Here is a 21317-nt window from a genome sequence, read left to right on the forward strand (position 1 = left end):
TCTATACAGCGCTCTGAGTCTGTAGGCATTATTGTCCGACTCGAAATGAACACCATTACTGAGAGTTTCTGATATTATCATCATTCCGTGAGATGAGATTGTCCTGAGAGACTGAGCGCGAGCTCATGAAGCTCCGCCCCCTGGGTCGTCCAGCAGCAGCTCATTTGCATTTAAGGGCACACACTAAAACAGCGCGTTTTTCTGAGCCCCAAAAAATGACTATTTAAACATGCTGTAAAAAATGATCTGTTAACTCACTCCCTTGAACGAGCACCGATTTGCCTCCGATTTCGGGATTTGTCGGCTATTTCACAAAACTGCAGGAGAGTGAAAATCGGGGCTAAAATCGTGCAGTGTGAACTCAGCATTACTGTGAGCACGTCATCCATGTACGGTAAATGCGAATCAAAATGGTGATGAATGCAGGACTACACCAATGATTTTGCCTGATTAAAGAGGACTTATCATGCTCTTGTACAAAGTCTTGATGTTTTCAGGCTCTACTAGAGCAGGTTTTCCTGCTTGAATGTTGATTATTTTCCTCATATTCTCCATTGTTGCGGCTCCTCTCTTCCCAGTCTGTCAGTAACGCTCTGTTTACTTCCTGTCTCTATGAAGCCCCTCCTTCTGTAAAGCACAGTGCTCTGATTGGTCGGCTGGAGCAGTGTGTTGTGATTGGTCAAGCGCTTAGAGTGTGTTTGGGAATATCCCGCCCCTTACCATAACCCCCAGTTTAACTCACTACTAACTCAACCAGACCCCGCCCTTTATTCTGCACATGAATTATTATAATGAGGAATATTGTGACATGTTCGTTCCCGAAGAAACTCAAGACTACAATGGAGGCGTTTCAGGAGTTCAGAAACAGACCTAACATTTCTTAGTCAAACATTCATTACACTCAGATGTGCATCACAATACAAGACATAAAAACCAAAGGACACCATTCCATAGTTTCAGCATTTCATGTTTTAATTTTGCATGTTTAATTCTTCATTCCAGCTGCACTCCAAAATCTACAATATTCAGAAAACGTGCACAAAAAGGTTTTAGGTTTTCCTTCCTCCTGCGAGAAAATAAAATAAAATAGAAAAAAATAAAATAAAATAGAAAACATAACTATTACTCAAGCAGAGTAGAGAGGAAACTAGTGTTAAGTCTAGAAAGTTCCTTCTAGTCATGTAATTGATCAGTAACTCAGTCGCATCATCATATAAAGGTCAATTGGGAATCCTCCAGTCTGGGCTCCAAACCACAGGGTTAAAAAAAATATTCTCTCTAAAAGAAATATTCTCAACTCATTATTATAGCAGTAAATGTCATGTGTGCAGAAACTGCAGCATCTCCCAACCCTCCCTCGAACAAAACCTCCAACTTCAGGATAAAGAAGAAAAAAAAACACAAATATTGAGGAATGACAAATATTCAATGTCAAAAAAACAAAAAAAAACAGAAGTCACCTGAAACCTGATGCAGAAAGCAGAGCTTATCCTCTGACACTCACGTCTAGGACTTTAAAATCCGTAACTTCCTAGAGTTAAATTAAAATAAATAAATGTCCGATACAGGGAAAAACGGTCAATCTATCATTTTGTAGTTGCTCTCTTTTTTATTTTTTCTGTTTTTATAAGAAAAATCTGAGATAACAAAAACATATTAATGCGTTTTTTCAGATTTTTCCCACTTTCTCCTCTGTCGCTTCCATATGGTAATGTTCAACTGACAAAAATACGCAAAGAAAAGAGACATTAAAAACTGTACGCAAAGGGATTTTTAAAAACATTTTCATGAAATAAATAAATAAAACACTTGTGTGTGTGTGTATATATCCATGAAGCATAGCTGGGGTGGGTGAAAGGAAAGGATGGGTTGAAAATACTTGGTTTCCTTTTTGCACTTAGAGAGCGTAAATGTGATGGAGGAGGAGAAAAGAGAGAGAGAGAGAGAGAGAGAGAGAGAGAGAGAGAGAGAGAGAGAGAGAGAGAGAGAGAGAGAGAGAGAGAGAGAGAGAGAGAGAGAGAGAGAGAGAGACATCAGTTCGCAGCCATCCCTGTCGCCTCGGACGAGAGTCTGCAAGAGCGAGAGAACACAGATGTCAATCACGTGTCAGATGAGCCTCACTAGCCGCGCTTCCATTACAGATTTGCGCTAAACTTTTGTGATATTTTCTAAATGTCGATAAACTATTGTGAAATGACGGCGTTTCCATTAGCCGATGTTATGCGACTGAAGCGTAAATGTTTTTCTGCGTGATCAGTCATTCCAAACATCATGGCGACGGTGTACATATCTCGGCCGCCGCACTGGCCATTAGTGATGAAGGAGACGCATGTGTGCGATTCAGCATTAGTGGACAGGACAGACTCTTATTCTGGGAGTTTCTTCAAGCTCGTGATTGTGGCATTTCTCAAGCCCCTTTCACACAGAGATTCCGGAAAATACACGGATAAAGTGACCCGGGATTTGACCCAGGTTCGTTTGATTTGGGTTCATTCACACTGCCAGTGATTTGGCGGAATCAGAGAGTGCGTTCACACACAACCCGTAAAAATCTCGTAAAGACACGTGACATCGATGTGATTGTAAATGTCTCAGCAGCGTCTTAAGTTTGCTTATGAGCTGCGATCTCTCTCGATTTTTTTCTCTTATTCGATCATAAATTTGCGCATTACGTACCGTTTCACAGCTGGCGAACGATCCCGGCTTCAGCGTCATCACTACGACACGGCATTATTACGGCTTCTGTTCACACAGCGCGCGCTCTGGGACTGAACATGGCAATGTTACTAGATCAGACTACTGGCATCGATCCCGGGTCGAGTCTGCGTTCACACAGAAGCCATTCTGGCCATTTGCCGGGATCATCGTGCTGTGTGAAAGGGGCTCATGTGGATCCAGTATTCCTGTAATTCTTGTGTCTTTTATGAGTTTAATAGAGAACTCCGTCTCGTCTTCTGTCCAAACACGCCGCCTCATCTACGTCAGGTGACTGTAAGTGCGCAAAAACTGCTTCCACTGCAGTTTAGCGAAATATTACTTTTTCAAATTGCCAGAAAACCTCCTCATGTGTGTAAAAAAAAAAAAAAAAAGTATTTTTTTTGCGATAAATGGGAGTTTTTGTGAAATTGACGCGTTTCCATTGGGCATATTTTACACTCGCAATTTCAATCAGTTACAAAAAGTAATGTGGAGTACGGTAATGTGGAGTACGGTAATGTGGAGTACGGTAATGTGGAGTACGGTAATGTGAAGCGGCTACTGACACGGTTGCTGATGTGGAGTACGGTAATGTGGAGTACGGTAGAGCTGCTAATGTGGAGTACGGTAATGTGGAGTACGGTAGAGCTGCTAATGTGGAGTACGGTAATGTGGAGTACGGTAGAGCTGCTGATGTGGAGTACGGTAATGTGGAGTACGGTAGAGCTGCTGATGTGGAGTACGGTAATGTGGAGTACGGTAATGTGAAGCGGCTACTGACACGGTTGCTGATGTGGAGTACAGTAATGTGGAGTACGGTAATGTGGAGTACGGTAATGTGGAGCGGCTACTGACACGGTTGCTAATGTGGAGTACGGTAATGTGGAGCGGCTACTGACACGGTTGCTGATGTGGAGTACGGTAATGTGGAGTACGGTAATGTGGAGCGGCTACTGACACTGTTGCTGATGTCGAGTACGGTAATGTGGAGTACGGTAATGCTGATGTGGAGTACGGTAATGTGGAGTACGGTAATGTGGAGTACGGTAATGTGGAGTACGGTAATGTGGAGTACGGTAATGTGGAGTACGGTAATGTGGAGTACGGTAATGTGGAGTACGGTAGAGCTGCTGATGTGGAGTACGGTAATGTGGAGTACGGTAATGTGGAGCGGCTACTGACACGGTTGCTGATGTGGAGTACGGTAATGTGGAGTACGGTAATGTGGAGCGGCTACTGACACGGTTGCTGATGTGGAGTACGGTAATGTGGAGTACGGTAATGTGGAGCGGCTACTGACACTGTTGCTGATGTGGAGTACGGTAATGTGGAGTACGGTAATGTGGACGGTAATGTGGAGTACGGTAATGTGGAGTACGGTAATGTGGAGCGGCTACTGACACTGTTGCTGATCTGGAGTACGGTAATGTGGAGTACGGTAAAGCTAATGTGGAGTACGGTAATGTGGAGTACGGTAGAGCTGCTAATGTGGAGTACGGTAATGTGGAGTACGGTAGAGCTGCTGATGTGGAGTACGGTAATGTGGAGTACGGTAGAGCTGCTGATGTGGAGTACGGTAATGTGGAGTACGGTAATGTGAAGCGGCTACTGACACGGTTGCTGATGTGGAGTACGGTAATGTGGAGTACGGTAATGTGGAGCGGCTACTGACACTGTTGCTGATCTGGAGTACGGTAATGTGGAGTACGGTAAAGCTAATGTGGAGTACGGTAATGTGGAGTACGGTAGAGCTGCTAATGTGGAGTACGGTAATGTGGAGTACGGTAGAGCTGCTGATGTGGAGTACGGTAATGTGGAGTACGGTAGAGCTGCTGATGTGGAGTACGGTAATGTGGAGTACGGTAATGTGAAGCGGCTACTGACACGGTTGCTGATGTGGAGTACGGTAATGTGGAGTACGGTAATGTGGAGTACGGTAATGTGGAGCGGCTACTGACACTGTTGCTGATGTCGAGTACGGTAATGTGGAGTACGGTAATGTGGAGTACGGTAATGTGGAGTACGGTAATGTGGAGTACGGTAATGTGGAGTACGGTAATGTGGAGTACGGTAATGTGGAGTACGGTAGAGCTGCTGATGTGGAGTACGGTAATGTGGAGCGGCTACTGACACTGTTGCTGATGTGGACTACGGTAATGTGGAGTACGGTAAAGCTGATGTGGAGTACGGTAATGTGGAGTACGGTAAAGCTGATGTGGAGTACGATAATGTGGAGTACGGTAGAACTGCTGATGTGGAGTACGGTAATGTGGAGTACGGTAAAGCTGATGTGGAGTACGGTAATGTGGAGTACGGTAATGTGGAGCGGCTACTGACACTGTTGCTGATGTGGAGTACGGTAATGTGGAGTACGGTAATGTGGAGCAGCTACTGACACTGTTGCTGATGTGGAGTACGGTAATGTGGAGTACAGTAATGTGGAGTACGGTAGAGCTGATGTGGAGTACGGTAATGTGGAGTACGGTAGAGCTGCTGATGTGGAGTACGGTAATGTGGAGTACGGTAAAGCTGATGTGGAGTACGGTAATGTGGAGTACGGTAGAGCTGATGTGGAGTACGGTAATGTGGAGTACGGTAGAGCTGCTGATGTGGAGTATGGTAATGTGGAGTACGGTAATGTGGAGTACGGTAAAGCTGATGTGGAGTACGGTAATGTGGAGTACGGTAATGTGGATTACGGTAATGTGGAGTACAGTAATGTGGAGTACGGTACTGTGGAGTACGGTAATGTGGAGTACGGTAATGTGGAGTACGGTAATGTGGAGTACGGTAGAGCTGCTGATGTGGAGTATGGTAATATGGAGTACGGTAGAGCTGCTGATGTGGAGTACGGTAATGTGGAGTACGGTAGAGCTGCTGATGTGGAGTACGGTAATGTGGAGTACGGTAATGTGAAGCGGCTACTGACACGGTTGCTGATGTGGAGTACGGTAATGTGGAGCGGCTACTGACACGGTTGCTAATGTGGAGTACGGTAATGTGGAGCGGCTACTGACACGGTTGCTGATGTGGAGTACGGTAATGTGGAGCGGCTACTGACACTGTTGCTGATGTCGAGTACGGTAATGTGGAGTACGGTAATGCTGATGTGGAGTACGGTAATGCGGAGTACGGTAATGTGGAGTACGGTAATGTGGAGTACGGTAATGTGGAGTACGGTAGAGCTGCTGATGTGGAGTACGGTAATGTGGAGTACGGTAATGTGGAGCGGCTACTGACACGGTTGCTGATGTGGAGTACGGTAATGTGGAGTACGGTAATGTGGAGCGGCTACTGACACGGTTGCTGATGTGGAGTACGGTAATGTGGAGTACGGTAATGTGGAGCGGCTACTGACACTGTTGCTGATGTGGAGTACGGTAATGTGGAGTACGGTAATGTGGAGTACGGTAATGTGGAGTACGGTAATGTGGAGTACGGTAATGTGGAGTACGGTAATGTGGAGTACGGTAATGTGGAGTACGGTAATGTGGAGTACGGTAATGTGGAGTACGGTAATGTGGAGTACGGTAGAGCTGCTGATGTGGAGTACGGTAATGTGGAGTACGGTAATGTGGAGCGGCTACTGACACTGTTGCTGATGTGGACTACGGTAATGTGGAGTACGGTAAAGCTGATGTGGAGTACGGTAATGTGGAGTACGGTAAAGCTGATGTGGAGTACGGTAATGTGGAGTACGGTAGAACTGCTGATGTGGAGTACGGTAATGTGGAGTACGGTAAAGCTGATGTGGAGTACGGTAATGTGGAGTACGGTAATGTGGAGCGGCTACTGACACTGTTGCTGATGTGGAGTACGGTAATGTGGAGTACGGTAATGTGGAGTACGGTAATGTGGAGTACGGTAATGTGGAGCGGCTACTGACACGGTTGCTAATGTGGAGTACGGTAATGTGGAGCGGCTACTGACACGGTTGCTGATGTGGAGTACGGTAATGTGGAGTACGGTAATGTGGAGCGGCTACTGACACTGTTGCTGATGTCGAGTACGGTAATGTGGAGTACGGTAGAGCTGATGTGGAGTACGGTAATGTGGAGTACGGTAGAGCTGCTGATGTGGAGTATGGTAATGTGGAGTACGGTAGAGCTGCTGATGTGGAGTACGGTAATGTGGAGTACGATAAAGCTGATGTGGAGTACGGTAATGTGGAGTACGGTAGAGCTGCTGATGTAGAGTACGGTAATGTGGAGTACGGTAAAGCTGATGTGGAGTACGGTAATGTGGAGTACGATAAAGCTGATGTGGAGTACGGTAATGTGGAGTACGATAAAGCTGATGTGGAGTACGGTAATGTGGAGTACGGTAGAGCTGCTGATGTAGAGTACGGTAATGTGGAGTACGGTAATGTGGAGTACGGTAATGTGGAGTACGGTAATGTGGAGTACGGTAATGTGGAGTACGGTAATGTGGAGTACGGTAATGTGGAGTACGGTAAAGCTGATGTGGAGTACGGTAGAGCTGCTGATGTGGGGCACACAGGTGAGGGTGATGCGTTACCGTGCGTTGATCAGGTACTCGGCCAGGCTGATGCTGGCGGGCGAGCCGGTGATGGTCACCTGACGGTCCGTCGAGCCCTCCACGGGGTTGGCGATCTTGATCTGTGCCCCGGACATCTGGCGAATCTCGTTGATCTTGGCACCTTGACGGCCGATGATGCAGCCAATCAACTGTCACAATCAACCAACACATTACAACTAACAATTCACAAAGCAGAGCTTACAAGTCTCACAACACAGGAGTCGCGTCTAGGGCTGGGAATCGAATACTTATAGATTAATGTGTGTATTTCAATATGACTTTAAGCCATTGAAGCGCGAGAGAGTGTGTTCACGTGTATCAGTGTATTGGGTCAGCTCTTAAAGTGACAGCGCTAATATTCCTGCCGTCTCTTTAACACGCGAATCAAACTACAGAAGACTGAGAAAACTCACTCGTTCTTCACTTAGTAACTTGTGTAACTATATTTGTAATATGTATTTTATTTATAAAGTGCAGTGTTATTTTACATTTGATTAGTTTCTGAACTTGAAAATATTAAAACCGTTTTAATCATATCTTTGTTCATTTGTATGTATTTGTTGCGATTGCAAACATTTTATTTGTTGTTTTTTAATAACAGTGTTTACTTGTCTTTAATAAAGTTTGAAGTGTATATTAGTTCGGCTAGTTATTAAACCGCAGGCTAGCGTTCTGCAAGTGTTCTTTAGCCTGATGATTTCTGCTGAATATCTGCAGTTTATTGACCTTATCCGGACTGAAGTTAGGAATCGACAAGAATCAGAATCGATAAGCAGAATCGAAATCATTAAGTTTCAAACGATACCCAACCCTAGTTGTGTAACCTCGTCTAATCTTTCAGATGTGTGTGTCAACACACACACTTAGAAGCAGCGTCAGTGAACTCACATCGTTTGGAATGGTCAGTTCGTGAGAGCCTGTCTGCGCAGACGCGTCCATACCGGCTGCAGGAGAGAAACACACACTCAGTGACCGGCTTAAACGTGTACGTGTGTGTGTGTGCGCACCTGTGAAGCCCTGGCTGCTGGGGGCCAGAGGAGGTGTGTGTGTGTGTGTGTGTGTGCACCTGTGAAGCCCTGGCTGCTGGGGGCCAGAGGAGGTGTGTGTGTGTGTGTGTGTGTGCGCACCTGTGAAGCCCTGGCTGCTGGGGGCCAGAGGAGGTGTGTGTGTGTGTGTGTGTGTGCGCACCTGTGAAGCCCTGGCTGCTGGGGGCCAGAGGAGGTGTGTGTGTGTGTGTGTGTGTGTGTGTGTGTGTGTGTGTGTGTGTGTGTGTGTGTGTGTGTGTGTGTGTGTGTGTGTGTGTGTGTGTGTGTGTGTGTGTGTGTGTGTACCTGTGAAGCCCTGGCTGCTGGGGGCCAGAGGGAACGGGCTCTGCTGCATGGCCAACTGGTGGAGTTTGGTGAGCTGTGAACACAGAGAACAGCATCACAACAGGCCCAACTCTGAGCAGAGGATTGTGGGAAAGCAAAGAGCGCCTCTTACATCAGGCTGAGGAATGGCATGTTGTCCCTGCACCGCGTATGCCTGCAAAACACGGGTTTCAGATCAAACACACACACACACACACACAGAGAGAGATGCTGCAGTGACATCACGACGCTCACCTGTCCTCCTGCAAAGATGACAGGCGATCCTGAGGGTTTGGGTCGGTACGGGATGGTCACGCCTTTGGGAGGCGACTGCAACGAGAAGAGGAGCAGAGCGATCAGAACATGTGGTTTCTGTGCATGGGCTGTTGATTGGATGCTGAGATGTGGGCGGGGCTTAAACACGACATGACTGGAGAAGTCCTGCATACACCACTGGAAGATCCAGCTATGACATGTTGATTAAACATTACAAGCACTAGGGCTGGCAAAATTAACATCTTCAATATTCGTCAAATAAAAAAAAAAACATGTGCATTTAATGTTTGGTGTGTGAAGAGGCGCGCGAGACATGAGGCCGTCACTGAGGCGGTGTGTGTTAGCGGATCCAGTACAGCAGGTGCGGCGGCGTTGCTAATGTGGAGAAATGACAAACACACTCTCAGTCGGAGGCAATAATCATGCAACGACACACGTGACCAAACCTGCACATCGGTCAGAGCTGAGTGTGTGTGTGTGTGTGTGTGTGTGTGTGTGTGTGTGTGTGTGTGTGTGTTCATCAGCTGAAACGCGGCCCACAGAGAGCACTCAGCACCCGCTCGGATCAAGAGCGTCTGGTGTTTGTGAGATGTAGCTGTAGTGAGTGTTTCTGAACGCCAGTTTGCTGTTGTGTGTTGATGATGTTCATTAAGCTGTGTGTTGAAGTGTGTGTTCTCAGGTTGCTGATGCACGAACAGTTTTATGCACTACTGTAACCTAATGTTCCTTGCACGCACATAGAAATTAGGCTACATTTTATTTAAATTGTTTCAAAAGTTAAATGCAATTTAAAAAGTGAATGTCATTTAATTAATTAAAGATGTGATGCGTGATCTGGTGTGTGTGTGATGCGTGATCTGGTGTGTGTGTGTGCTGCGTGATCTGGTGTGTGTGTGTGCTGCGTGATCTGGTGTGTGTGCTGCTCGCGTGCGCCTCTGGTGGACACAGGAGACACAGCTCCGCCCTCAGCGTACCTCCAGCATGACCACACAGATCTGCTTCACACACTCGATGATGGACAGCGGGGTCCCGGCGATGGTGATGGCTCTCTCGGTGGAGTTGGGCAGCATGTCTCCAGCCACCTGTACCTGAGCTCCTGTCGACTGAACACACACACCCCGTCACTGTATACATGTACAGATAAGAGTTTTCTGGGATTTGACTGATAATAATTAGACGGTATTTGGCTGAGTGCTTTTAATGTGTTGGTGCCTTTGCAGGTTTAGGACTCCTAACGTTTTTAATGTTCTCCATATATGGTGGTCAGTTCACAGCAGTGACAAATCATCTTTTCCAAGATCAAGATTTACACCTTTTATGGGCATTTTTCCTTTATAAAGCCTTTTTTTAACCCAATTAAATGTATGCATAATTTGTCAAGATCTTACATTAAATCAAATTCTATCAGAATAAGACTCAGTAGGGCTGTTAATCAGATGTAATCAGCAGAGGACACAGAGGCTGAAGTGGATCAGATGCTTGTACAGACTGATTAATGCAGATCAGAGGGACATGAACGCGTTTAACCTGCAGTTACAAATACAGAAATAACGTTTTAAACAAATCGTTGAATATTGATATTAGAAATTATTTCAAAAATGAAAAGATACTTTAACTGTTAAATTAACACCGCCAATAGGTGGCAGTGAGTCACTTAATGAGTGAGTCGTTTAACCGATTCATTCAAACAGTTGATTCATTCAGGAACGAAGCATATGTCTTGAGTGAGTCATTGAATCATTTGTTCAACCGATCCGATCGTTCAGTAATGAAACACCGTCATGTGTCGTTCAGACTCAGACTTCACTGGCGAAGTGGAGCAAAAACAGCCGATATTGTGTCTAAAATGTAAGTCACTGGATATTAACTTCTTGCTTGTTGAACTGTGGTATAAAATCAGTCACATTTGTAAAGTATACAAATGTAATACTAATATATTCATATAATAAAGTATATGAATATAAAAGGAATAGAGGCATTTCCTAAATTCTTGAATATTGAGGGCATTATAAACACATTAATAAACTAAATCACGCAGTGAAAGTGCACTAGTCTAACTTACTAGACTACATCACGTGGTGTGTGTGTGTAAAGTGAGGGAAACACTCATAAAACAGGGTTCGTACAGACACTTTACGAGGATTTTAAAGCACTTGTTTTTGGTTTAAGGACTTCAGAGATCTCACTTTAACAATATCTTTATCTTTCAAACTCTAAAAAAGGTAAATGGATAATCTGATCATGATATTATGGGGTGTCTGCTCACCTCCCTGATCTCCCTGATCATTATGGGTATTATGGGTATCATGATATTATGGGGTGTCTGCTCACCTCCCTGATCTCCTTGATCTTGCAGCCGCCCTTGCCGATGAGCGAGCCGCACTGGCTGGCCGGCACCACGATCCGCAGCGTCACCGGGGGCTTGGAGGTGGCCGTGCTGTTGGACATGGAGCTGCTGATGTCCTGGAACACACACACACACACACACACACATCAGCACAGACTCTCACACACACACACACACACACACACACGTGTGGAGCGAGCTGTACCTCCTCCAGCTTCTCGATGATCATGGAGAAGGCCTTGAAGATGGCGGTGGTGGGGCCGGCGAGCGTGATGATGCGTTCGGGACAGTTCCCCTCAGAGATGTTGATCCGCGCACCGCTCTGCACACACACACACACACATAAAGATCTAGGGCTAACGCTAGCGGCTATTTTAGAGATCAAGTAATCGGATAAAAATAGATCCAAGTGAACAACAGCCTTAAAAATTACTTAAAATACAAATATATAATAAGCAGCAATAATAATTGGTTCAAATAAAGTATCAAAGTAATGTGTTCAAGCACCTTCTATGTAATGTAACAGAAACCGTAATTATTACAATATTGCGTACAATATACTGTGTTCCTTAAGTTACTTTTTTAGAAAAGTAATGCGTTACGTCACGTCTGCGAGACCCCTTTACAGCAACAGTGAAGAATAACCCTCAGGCTGAGGAACTGCAGACGCACGTGTCCAGCAGAGGGCGCCACACAATCATGTGCTTTACTGAACACCAGCAGAGGGCGCCACACAATCATGTGCTTTACTGAACACCAGCAGAGGGCGCCACACAATCATGTGCTTTACTGAACACCAGCAGAGGGCGCCACACAATCATGTGCTTTACTGAACACCAGCAGAGGGCGCCACACAATCATGTGCTTTACTGAACACCAGCAGAGGGCGCCACACAATCATGTGCTTTACTGAACACCAGCAGAGGGCGCCACACAATCATGTGCTTTACTGAACAACACTGTTACAATACAGCATGTCAAATAAATTATATAATAACGAATGTCTGCAGACGCGTTAGTCGTTACACTACAGCATGATCAAATCCTGGTTTAATATTGGCCAAACTACATTTATTCACATGTCCAACTAATCTTTAATATTCGGTCACTTCTGTACGACAGAAATGCATCAGCCGCTGTAATATATATATTTATTTAACTGAATCGTAGCCTTTGTGACTTCACAATAGCACTATGCTATTATGATTGTATGGTTTATGATTGATTACGATTGTAAATGGTGTTGTATATATGGCGTAGTCTCAGTAATGGGTGTAGTAATGCGTCTGTGGAACGGTTACTCCACACTCGAGGAGTCGTTCTGATGGAGAAGTGGACTTCAGTGAAGGAATCAGCACATCATCACACAGCAGCAGATCTCACCTCCTCTCGCATCTTCTTCACCGATTCACCTTTCTGCAACACACACACAATGATAAACAGGTTAAAGCAGTACTAGCTGTGGTCGGCCACTAGGTGGCGCTGTACCAACACAATAAAGCAAGGCAGTTTGATTCTAAACTTGGAATTATATTGTTTATGCATGACAGTAAACATGAGTGTGTGTGTTCCTGTGGTGTGTGTAAGTGACCTGTAATCACAGCAACAGCACACACACACACACACACGATCTGAACAACTTCTCCTCGTACAGTGAGGAAAATAAGTATTTGAACACCCTGCTATTTTGCAAGTTCTCCCACTTAGAAATCATGGAGGGGTCTGAAATTGTCATCGTAGGTGCATGTCCACTGTGAGAGACATAATCTAAAAAAAAAAAAATCCAGAAATCACAATATATGATTTTTTAACTATTTATTTGTATGATACAGCTGCAAATAAGTATTTGAACACCTGTCTATCAGCTAGAATTCTGACCCTCAAAGACCTGTTAGTCTGTCTTTAAAATGTCCACCTCCACTCCATTTATTATCCTAAATTAGATGCACCTGTTTGAGGTCGTTAGCTGCATAAAGACACCTGTCCACCCCATACAATCAGTAAGAATCCAACTACTAACATGGCCAAGACCAAAGAGCTGTCCAAAGACACTAGAGACAAAATTGTACACCTCCACAAGGCTGGAAAGGGCTACGGGGAAATTGCCAAGCAGCTTGGTGAAAAAAGGTCCACTGTTGGAGCAATCATTAGAAAATGGAAGCTAAACATGACTGTCAATCTCCCTCGGACTGGGGCTCCATGCAAGATCTCACCTCGTGGGGTCTCAATGATCCTAAGAAAGGTGAGAAATCAGCCCAGAACTACACGGGAGGAGCTGGTCAATGACCTGAAAAGAGCTGGGACCACCGTTTCCAAGGTTACTGTTGGTAATACACTAAGACGTCATGGTTTGAAATCATGCATGGCACGGAAGGTTCCCCTGCTTAAACCAGCACATGTCAAGGCCCGTCTTAAGTTTGCCAATGACCATTTGGATGATCCAGAGGAGTCATGGGAGAAAGTCATGTGGTCAGATGAGACCAAAATAGAACTTTTTGGTCATAATTCCACTAAACGTGTTTGGAGGAAGAAGAATGATGAGTACCATCCCAAGAACACCATCCCTACTGTGAAGCATGGGGGTGGTAGCATCATGCTTTGGGGGTGTTTTTCTGCACATGGGACAGGGCGACTGCACTGTATTAAGGAGAGGATGACCGGGGCCATGTATTGCGAGATTTTGGGGAACAACCTCCTTCCCTCAGTTAGAGCATTGAAGATGGGTCGAGGCTGGGTCTTCCAACATGACAATGACCCGAAGCACACAGCCAGGATAACCAAGGAGTGGCTCTGTAAGAAGCATATCAAGGTTCTGGTGAAGCAAGGTTCCAGTGAAGCGTCACACTGCGCTGGTCCAGGCCCTCGGATCGAGTCACTTCCATACGCTATATTCAGGCGTCACAACATTATAACGCGCCTCATTAATAACAGGCGTTACAACATTATAACGCGCCTCATTAATAACAGATTCATTCTGAGGTTTGCGTTTTCAAAGATTACCATATGATGGCGTTTAATGTTTTTCTTTAGGGTGTAATGTTTCGCTTTGTGCATGAATACAAACTAATGCTACATTCCCGACACACACTCAGTGTTCAGCCAATCACAGCGCACTGGGTCAGCCGGCCAATTACAGCGCACTGGGTCCAGCGCACTGGGTCAGCCGGCCAATCACAGCGCACTGGGTCAGCCGGCCAATCACAGCGCACTGGGTCAGCCGGCCAATCACAGCGCACTGGGTCAGCCGGCCAATCACAGCGCACTGGGTCAGCCGGCCAATCACAGCGCACTGGGTCAGCCGGCCAATCACAGCACACTGGGTCCAGCGCACTGGGTCAGCTGGCCAATCACAGCGCTCTGAACTTACAGAGACACGGGGAATAGAGATTCAGTAATGCATGTGTGTGAAAGAATAGTGTTTATAACATTAAAGCACGTCAACCTATTCTTTAAACTAGCATCATATGCACGGTGGCCCAGTAGTGCACAACACACATTTTTATTCATTCATTCGTTCGTTAATTGACATGCATGGAGCTCCTCTTTAATAAAAACGGCGACTCTGGGTATTTACCCAGCACTGTTAGAGATCAATGAGCCGAAGGATTTAATTTAAATCCAAATTTTGCCATCCAATATTTATATGACCCCTTAATAGAGGGGTGGTGTTGTGCACTCAGGCCACCGTACACATGACCACTCCACGTGTGTGTTATAGGACTGCAGTGAAGAGAGTCAGTAGTGTTCCTCAGTGGTGATTGAGACTGACGTATTAAAGTGATCAGGACTGAAGACGTGCAGCACAGTGACGAGAGCGAGGATCTGCCGTCCTGCGGTGCGAGCGACACTCACGGGCAGAGGCGATCTCCACTGCGCTCACCTGAAGCTCTGATCCGTACACACACACACACACACTCATTACATCTGAACACTAGACTCACACCGACATCTGAAGCTCTGATCCGTACACACACACACACACTAGACTCCATTTCAAGTCCATATTTGCATGATTTAAAATCTATGATCAAATCGAAAATTCTACATTTTATTAAAAATCGAGAAGTGAACATCAGCTGTTAGTCCCAATCCAGCGGGGGTGATTAGTCTGAGTTACACACACACACCTCACTGCATTCTCAATATTCATTACCTGATCCTCAGAAACAGGACATGTTCATTCTCTTTATAGGCGGGTCTTTAGTTCATTAACATTAACCACATGTGTGTGTCCACGTTGAACGAGCTTCTTGTGTGTAAAAGCTAAAGTACCTGTACACGGAAAGACCACAAGAAGAGCTTGACGTGCTCGACTAACCAAACTAACATTACTTCAGGCTAACTTCTATTAGTTCAGAGATTGATATGAACGGCTTTACTCATAAAGCTCCTCCGCTGCGAGTCTGTGCGTCTCTACACACACCACTGAAACATCACATTATTAAACAAATCGATTTTTGAAATTTGTGAATCGGCGGAAGACAGAATCACGATCATGTGCGAGTCTCTTTTTCCCCCATTCCTAATATAAAGCATCAAACACAGAGTTTAGATTCGGACACGACACACACCTCACAGAAGCCCGGAGAACACGAGATGCCAGCGGAGGACGAGTTCAGAGATACACACGCGTGCGCAGATCGAGCTGTGTGAAGCTACAGGCCGTGATGAGCTCAACGCCGAACCCAGGCTGAGTGTGTGTGTGTATGTGTTCAGGGCTGTGGTGTGTGTGCTCAGGGCTGTGGTGTGTGTGTGTGTGAGAACACACCTTCCCGATGATGCTGCCCACTTCTTTGCCATGCATGAGCAGTCTAATGGTGAGCGTGACGTTGAGTCCTCCTTCGATCACACCAGAGTCCATGATGATCTGTGAGGCGAGCTCGGGGTCTTTGGTCACAGATGAGAAACCTGTCGGAAAACACACACACACTCATAAAAACACTCACTACATCTCATCAGCTCAATGTCAGTGTATAGGAGCATATTCACACTGCAGATCATCTACACTGAGCTTCCAGAACACCACAGCACCTGCTAGGGCTCAGTGAATCAGAGTAAACACACACTCGAGAATAAACACTCCATTATAAGGCGCTATTCTGCAGGTTTATCTTCATATGCAGCTTATTCCGAAAACATGAATTCGTATTTACGTTAAAAACTCAACTGAGCCATATGGCTATTGGTGAAAACATGAAGATATTCCGAGTATTCGTGTAAATAATGATGTAACTCGTCGGATTGTTGCTATAAACACGCCGTGTATCGCGTGTGGTAATGAATCAGTACTGGAGCTGCGTTAGCATTAGCTCGAGTGTGTTTACTAGCTGCGTACCAGCGCGAGAACAACCCCACACGACCCCTCACGCGAAATACACCCGCTTCATCTGCATTTACAGCGTTTATTTAAAGATTTACACTACACACTGCTGTGCTCAGTGTGGGAATGTCAGCAGACGTCGCGTGAGAAGTGCGCAGGCTGGCTAGCTCGAGTGCTAAGGCTAGCGCGCGGCCTGCAGGCCCGTGGCGCGCACGGAGCGCGGTAAAGCCTCACCTGACGCGCGCGCTCCGGGATGGGGAGAGGGTCCGAGGGTCCGGAGGGTGAGAGGGGAAGGTTCGGGAGGTTCGGGGGGAGTTTTGAGAGGATTCGGGGAAGAGGGAAGACACGGCTGCGTGATCGAGCTCCACTCTTACAAAGACAACAAGATGTGTCCCGATCAACCTCTCACCCACGACCTTTCTGACGTCAGCGCGCTCGGCCACGCCCCTCGCGCATGCGCACTGTTCACCGCGCGCAGTACACACTGCGACAACACACACCGACGTGTTGTTTTTTTTAGTGAAATATGGAATAGTTTTGCTCAGTTCTTGTTCGTTTTCCAAGTAGACTTATAGGTGAGATCATACGTTTACATACACCTCGCAAAATCACTGTGGTTTCGGATACCACTACAAATAGTTGTTCCCCTCAGATTTAAGGGTTGCACTTCTTAAAGGGACAGTTCACCCACAAATGAAAATAATGTCATCATTTACTCACCCTCAAGTTGTACCAAACCTGTATGGTACAAACCTCTTTGTTATGTTATGTTAAAATACTCAACAGATGTTTACTTCATCCCAATTACAAGCAATATAAACAGCATATATGGTTAATATTTTCTCTTTACCTTTGTTAGATCACATTTAAGAATTGCAACCTCTTGTGGGAATGGCAGGAGTAGAAACACAAAACTCACTCTTGCACTCTTTCACACTTACACACAATCTCTCACACGCACGCACACACACACTCATGCACACACATACACACACACACAGACACACACACACACACACACACAAAACACACACACACACACACACACTCACTTGGATATGTGGTGTACGGTCACTCTCCATAGGCATAATGGTTTTTCTAATGTACAAACTGTATAATCTATCCCCCTACACTAACCCTACCCCTAAACCTACCAATCACAGAAAACATTTGGCATTTTTTGAATTTCAAAAAACACCATTTAGTATGTTTTAGTATGAGGACACAGATGTCGTCATAAACCATGTTTACGTTGTAATACCCATGTCATTATACACATTTGTGTCCTCATAAACCATACAAGAACACACACACACACTAACAGCAGGCCCTGACAGGAGGAGGACAGAGTAAAGGTACACAGGACCTACAATTTCCACACTTTTATTAGCCCCGGGTCCAGTGGACCCGAACATCCTGTGTGTAATATAAATGTGTAGGGGGGGTGTACAGTGTGTTTTCATTGAAAATGTGTTCTGATATATATTCCTCACAGAAAATGAGCCAAGGCCAATGAGTCTCAGTTTGAAAAAATAATTAATTGTATCATTTTTCTTTTGATAAAAAATGAAAACGGGTCCAACAGACCCGAACACCATACAAGGGTTAAATGCATTTTCTGAGAATTTATATTTCAAGTTTTGACTGCAAATGTCACGTCCATAACGCTGGAATTTATCCTCAGCTTTTTTTGGTGTAGGTCTACGTATTTTTTATGTTAACTTCAAATAATACTAATAGTAATTTAAAGATGTGGTAGCCATACATCTTACACATCACACTCCACTGTTATGGTGGTAATTTTAGTAGATTTACTCACTAACATTATTGTGAAAACAAAATAAGAATGGAAACTAAAATATGATAGTATCGTGCAACAGCGCACATTCTATCAGCTGCAGTTCTGGCACCTCAGTCCCAATACTGTAAAACTCGATGTACATTCACATCACATGTTAATGCAGCGGTAGAGTTACACTCACATGACACTGCACTTATTCGCAATCATAAAAGTTCATTATTTGCTCGTGCTTTAAAGCTTTGCCGGGTAAACATTTCATTGGCGTTCTGTTCTGACATGATGCACTTTTTCTGAGCGCGTGAAGTGCGCGCGCACTGTCAAACAGCGCCAAACTGGATTTTTGTTGGGTCAGACGCATCTGATAGCGATGGGGGGCCGAGATCGCGAGAGCTACATGAGCTACATGTAAAAAAATATGCACCAAACAAGCCACTTTGAAATGTTGCTGTTTTCACAAAAGTTGGGTGACCCTCCCCCTAGACTAAAAAAAGTTGGATGACCCTCCCCTCAACAAAGAATAAAAAGACATGACCCTCCCCTATTTTCCTCCGGTGGCCCCTTCCATAAATACCGAACGGTCCCTAACTTGCATTGTAATGGCGCTTTTCCACTACACAGTACCAGCTCGCCTAGGCTCGGCTCGACTCGACTCGACTCGGCTCTGTTTGGTTTTCCACTGTGTAAAAGTTGTACCTGTACCGGCTTCCAGGTACTTTTTTTCGTACCACCTCCGGCGAGGTTCTAAGCGAGCTGAGGCGATACTAAAATGTGACGTGAAAAAAAGGCAGACTGCTGATTGGTCAGAGAGAATCGTCACTATTCACTGCGTCATCATTGCACGCGCCAGACGGAGTATCCCGAATAAAAAAACAGCAAAAACAAAAGCAAAAACATCCAAAAACAGCATACACTCGATTTCCTCCATTGTCCTGTGTGTGTGGGTAGCGGGTGTGTCTCGCGAGTCTCGCGTAAAAGATTAAGTCACTGCAGTTTCCTGCCGCGTCGCTATGACGACCAGGTACTATTGTGGAGGTACTATCTGCAATGGAAAACGGAGCGAAAAGCGAGCCGAGTCGAGGCGAGGCGAGTCGAGTCGAGCCGGTACTGGTAATGGAAAAGCGCCTTAATAGACTGATTGTCATTTTCAAATTTTGTCAAATTTTACAGAACTATAGAAGCGCTTTTGCTAACTGATGGCCAGAATTAAAATGAATAATTCAGTGCCCTAAATAACATGTTCATAAGCACATTAAAAGTGTGAAGGAAAGAGAATGACAGTAATGCTAATGGTTTTGGCATCGATGTAAATGGTTCAATAGCTTCACATAAAATAAAAATGCAAGGAAATTGGTACACTTCTAAGATTCCACTATGCATTATTCTTTGGAACTGGTTTGGCATAATGTAGAGGAAATGATCATGCTATTTTATAATTGTGTGTCTTAGTTTGATTGTTATCACACACAGATCTTCCCGGTGCCATAGCCAGGTTTCCAAAAAAGGTTTAGTGCATCAAAATGTTTACTGAGTGATTACTGATTAATAATATATTTCATAATAAGTTTCAAAACGGATGAGGAAAATATAGCGCCTTGAAAATCTCCGCAGCTCGTCAAAAATAAATAAATGATGGAAGGCTGAGTTTCCAATGCTGACAAAAATAAAGGTAAACTGAATTAATAAAGTGTAATAAAATCATGATTTAATAGTAAGAAGCTGGCTACTTGACAAATGAAAATCACAAATATGACACTTTATAAATACAATTTGTTAATATAATATAATTTTATCTCAAACAAATTAGGAAAATAAAGTGGGTTGAATCCAAAAATAATCTGTTGAATCAGTTAAGCTATAGACCATTTAAAAAAGTTAAATATACACAAATAAAATGTTGCATCTTTTTTGCATTTGATGCCCAGGCGGATTAACCATATGGGCAACTGGGCGAGTGCCCAGGGGCACCAACTAACCAGCGTTTTTCATTTTGTCATCTGGTGAATTTTTCATTTCTTCTCATTATTGCTTCTTAGACAGCAAGCCAACATTGAATAAACATTGTTTTTCCATCTGAATCATCATTATGGTTGATATTGAAATTTCAATGTAAAATAAATGTTGAATCACCATTACCATATCGATGAAAACCTGATGTTATTAATGTTGATGGCAACAATATTGGAACAACATTGATCTATAGTTATCTTTGTGATTGATTAAGCATTGATATTTGGTTTACCGGGCGATCGCTGAATGTGTTGAAAAGTCATTGATTTATAGTTGACCGGGAAACGACGCATTGTTGAAAAGTCATCGACATATAGTTGACCGGGAAATATGATTGAAAATGCATCGATATATAGTTGACCGGGAAATGTGATTGAAAATCTATCGATTTTTGGTTGACCGAGGGATCAACACCAACGTACTGCACCGGACACAGCTCATTTCTGGACCCTTGGCACAATTAGCCCCACATACTTTATTAGCCCCACATACTTCATATAGAAACAATTAAAATGCCTCGTTAATTTTAAAGACATAGCCTATTTAGGCTATTATTATTAGCCTGTTTTTGCCTGAGATTTGCGGTGAGATTTACGCATGTGCTCGGGCGTATATTCCTCCATGCACCCAGTATTTAAGCAGAAATTAATATAATGTAATTAGTCGACCGGAAAAATCTTTTGTCTGGTAACTCTAATCAATACATTTACTATTTACTCAGTTAAGTATCCAGTTATTTAGCCTATATTGAATTTGATTTTGTTCCAAGTGTTTAAATATGTGTTCTGTTTAACTTAAATGCTAATTTTTTGCATTGTGATTTTATTTTCTGTTTTAGATGCTCTACTCAGCAGATGGGGACAGCCGCCGTCACCCACAGGCTGTGCAAAAGTGGCTGCGCTATGCGCCAGACCGGGCAGGAGGGACTGGACGACAAAATATTCGGCATCAGAGGACATTGAAGTGTAAATAAAGAGAACA

The 21317-nt window shown here is 44.5% G+C and overlaps 1 protein-coding gene across 1 annotated transcript; it reads right to left on the minus strand.

Moving 5' to 3' along the window:
* Positions 1-951: 951 nt before the first annotated feature.
* Positions 952-16984, minus strand: pcbp2 (poly(rC) binding protein 2). The gene is made up of 12 exons (XM_084122530.1): positions 16763-16984; positions 15977-16116; positions 12592-12624; positions 11414-11530; positions 11193-11324; positions 9836-9964; positions 8841-8915; positions 8719-8760; positions 8568-8640; positions 8125-8180; positions 7216-7385; positions 952-2070 (listed from the first exon to the last, which is right to left on the minus strand). The coding sequence occupies exons 2-12, from the start codon at positions 16067-16069 to the stop codon at positions 2034-2036; spliced, it is 957 nt and encodes a 318-aa protein (XP_083978656.1). The 5' UTR covers positions 16070-16116; positions 16763-16984; the 3' UTR covers positions 952-2033.
* Positions 16985-21317: the final 4333 nt, after the last annotated feature.

The sequence above is a fragment of the Abramis brama genome, assembly GCF_963993115.1.
Source record: "Abramis brama genome assembly, chromosome: 8".
Lineage (NCBI taxonomy): Eukaryota > Metazoa > Chordata > Actinopteri > Cypriniformes > Leuciscidae > Abramis > Abramis brama.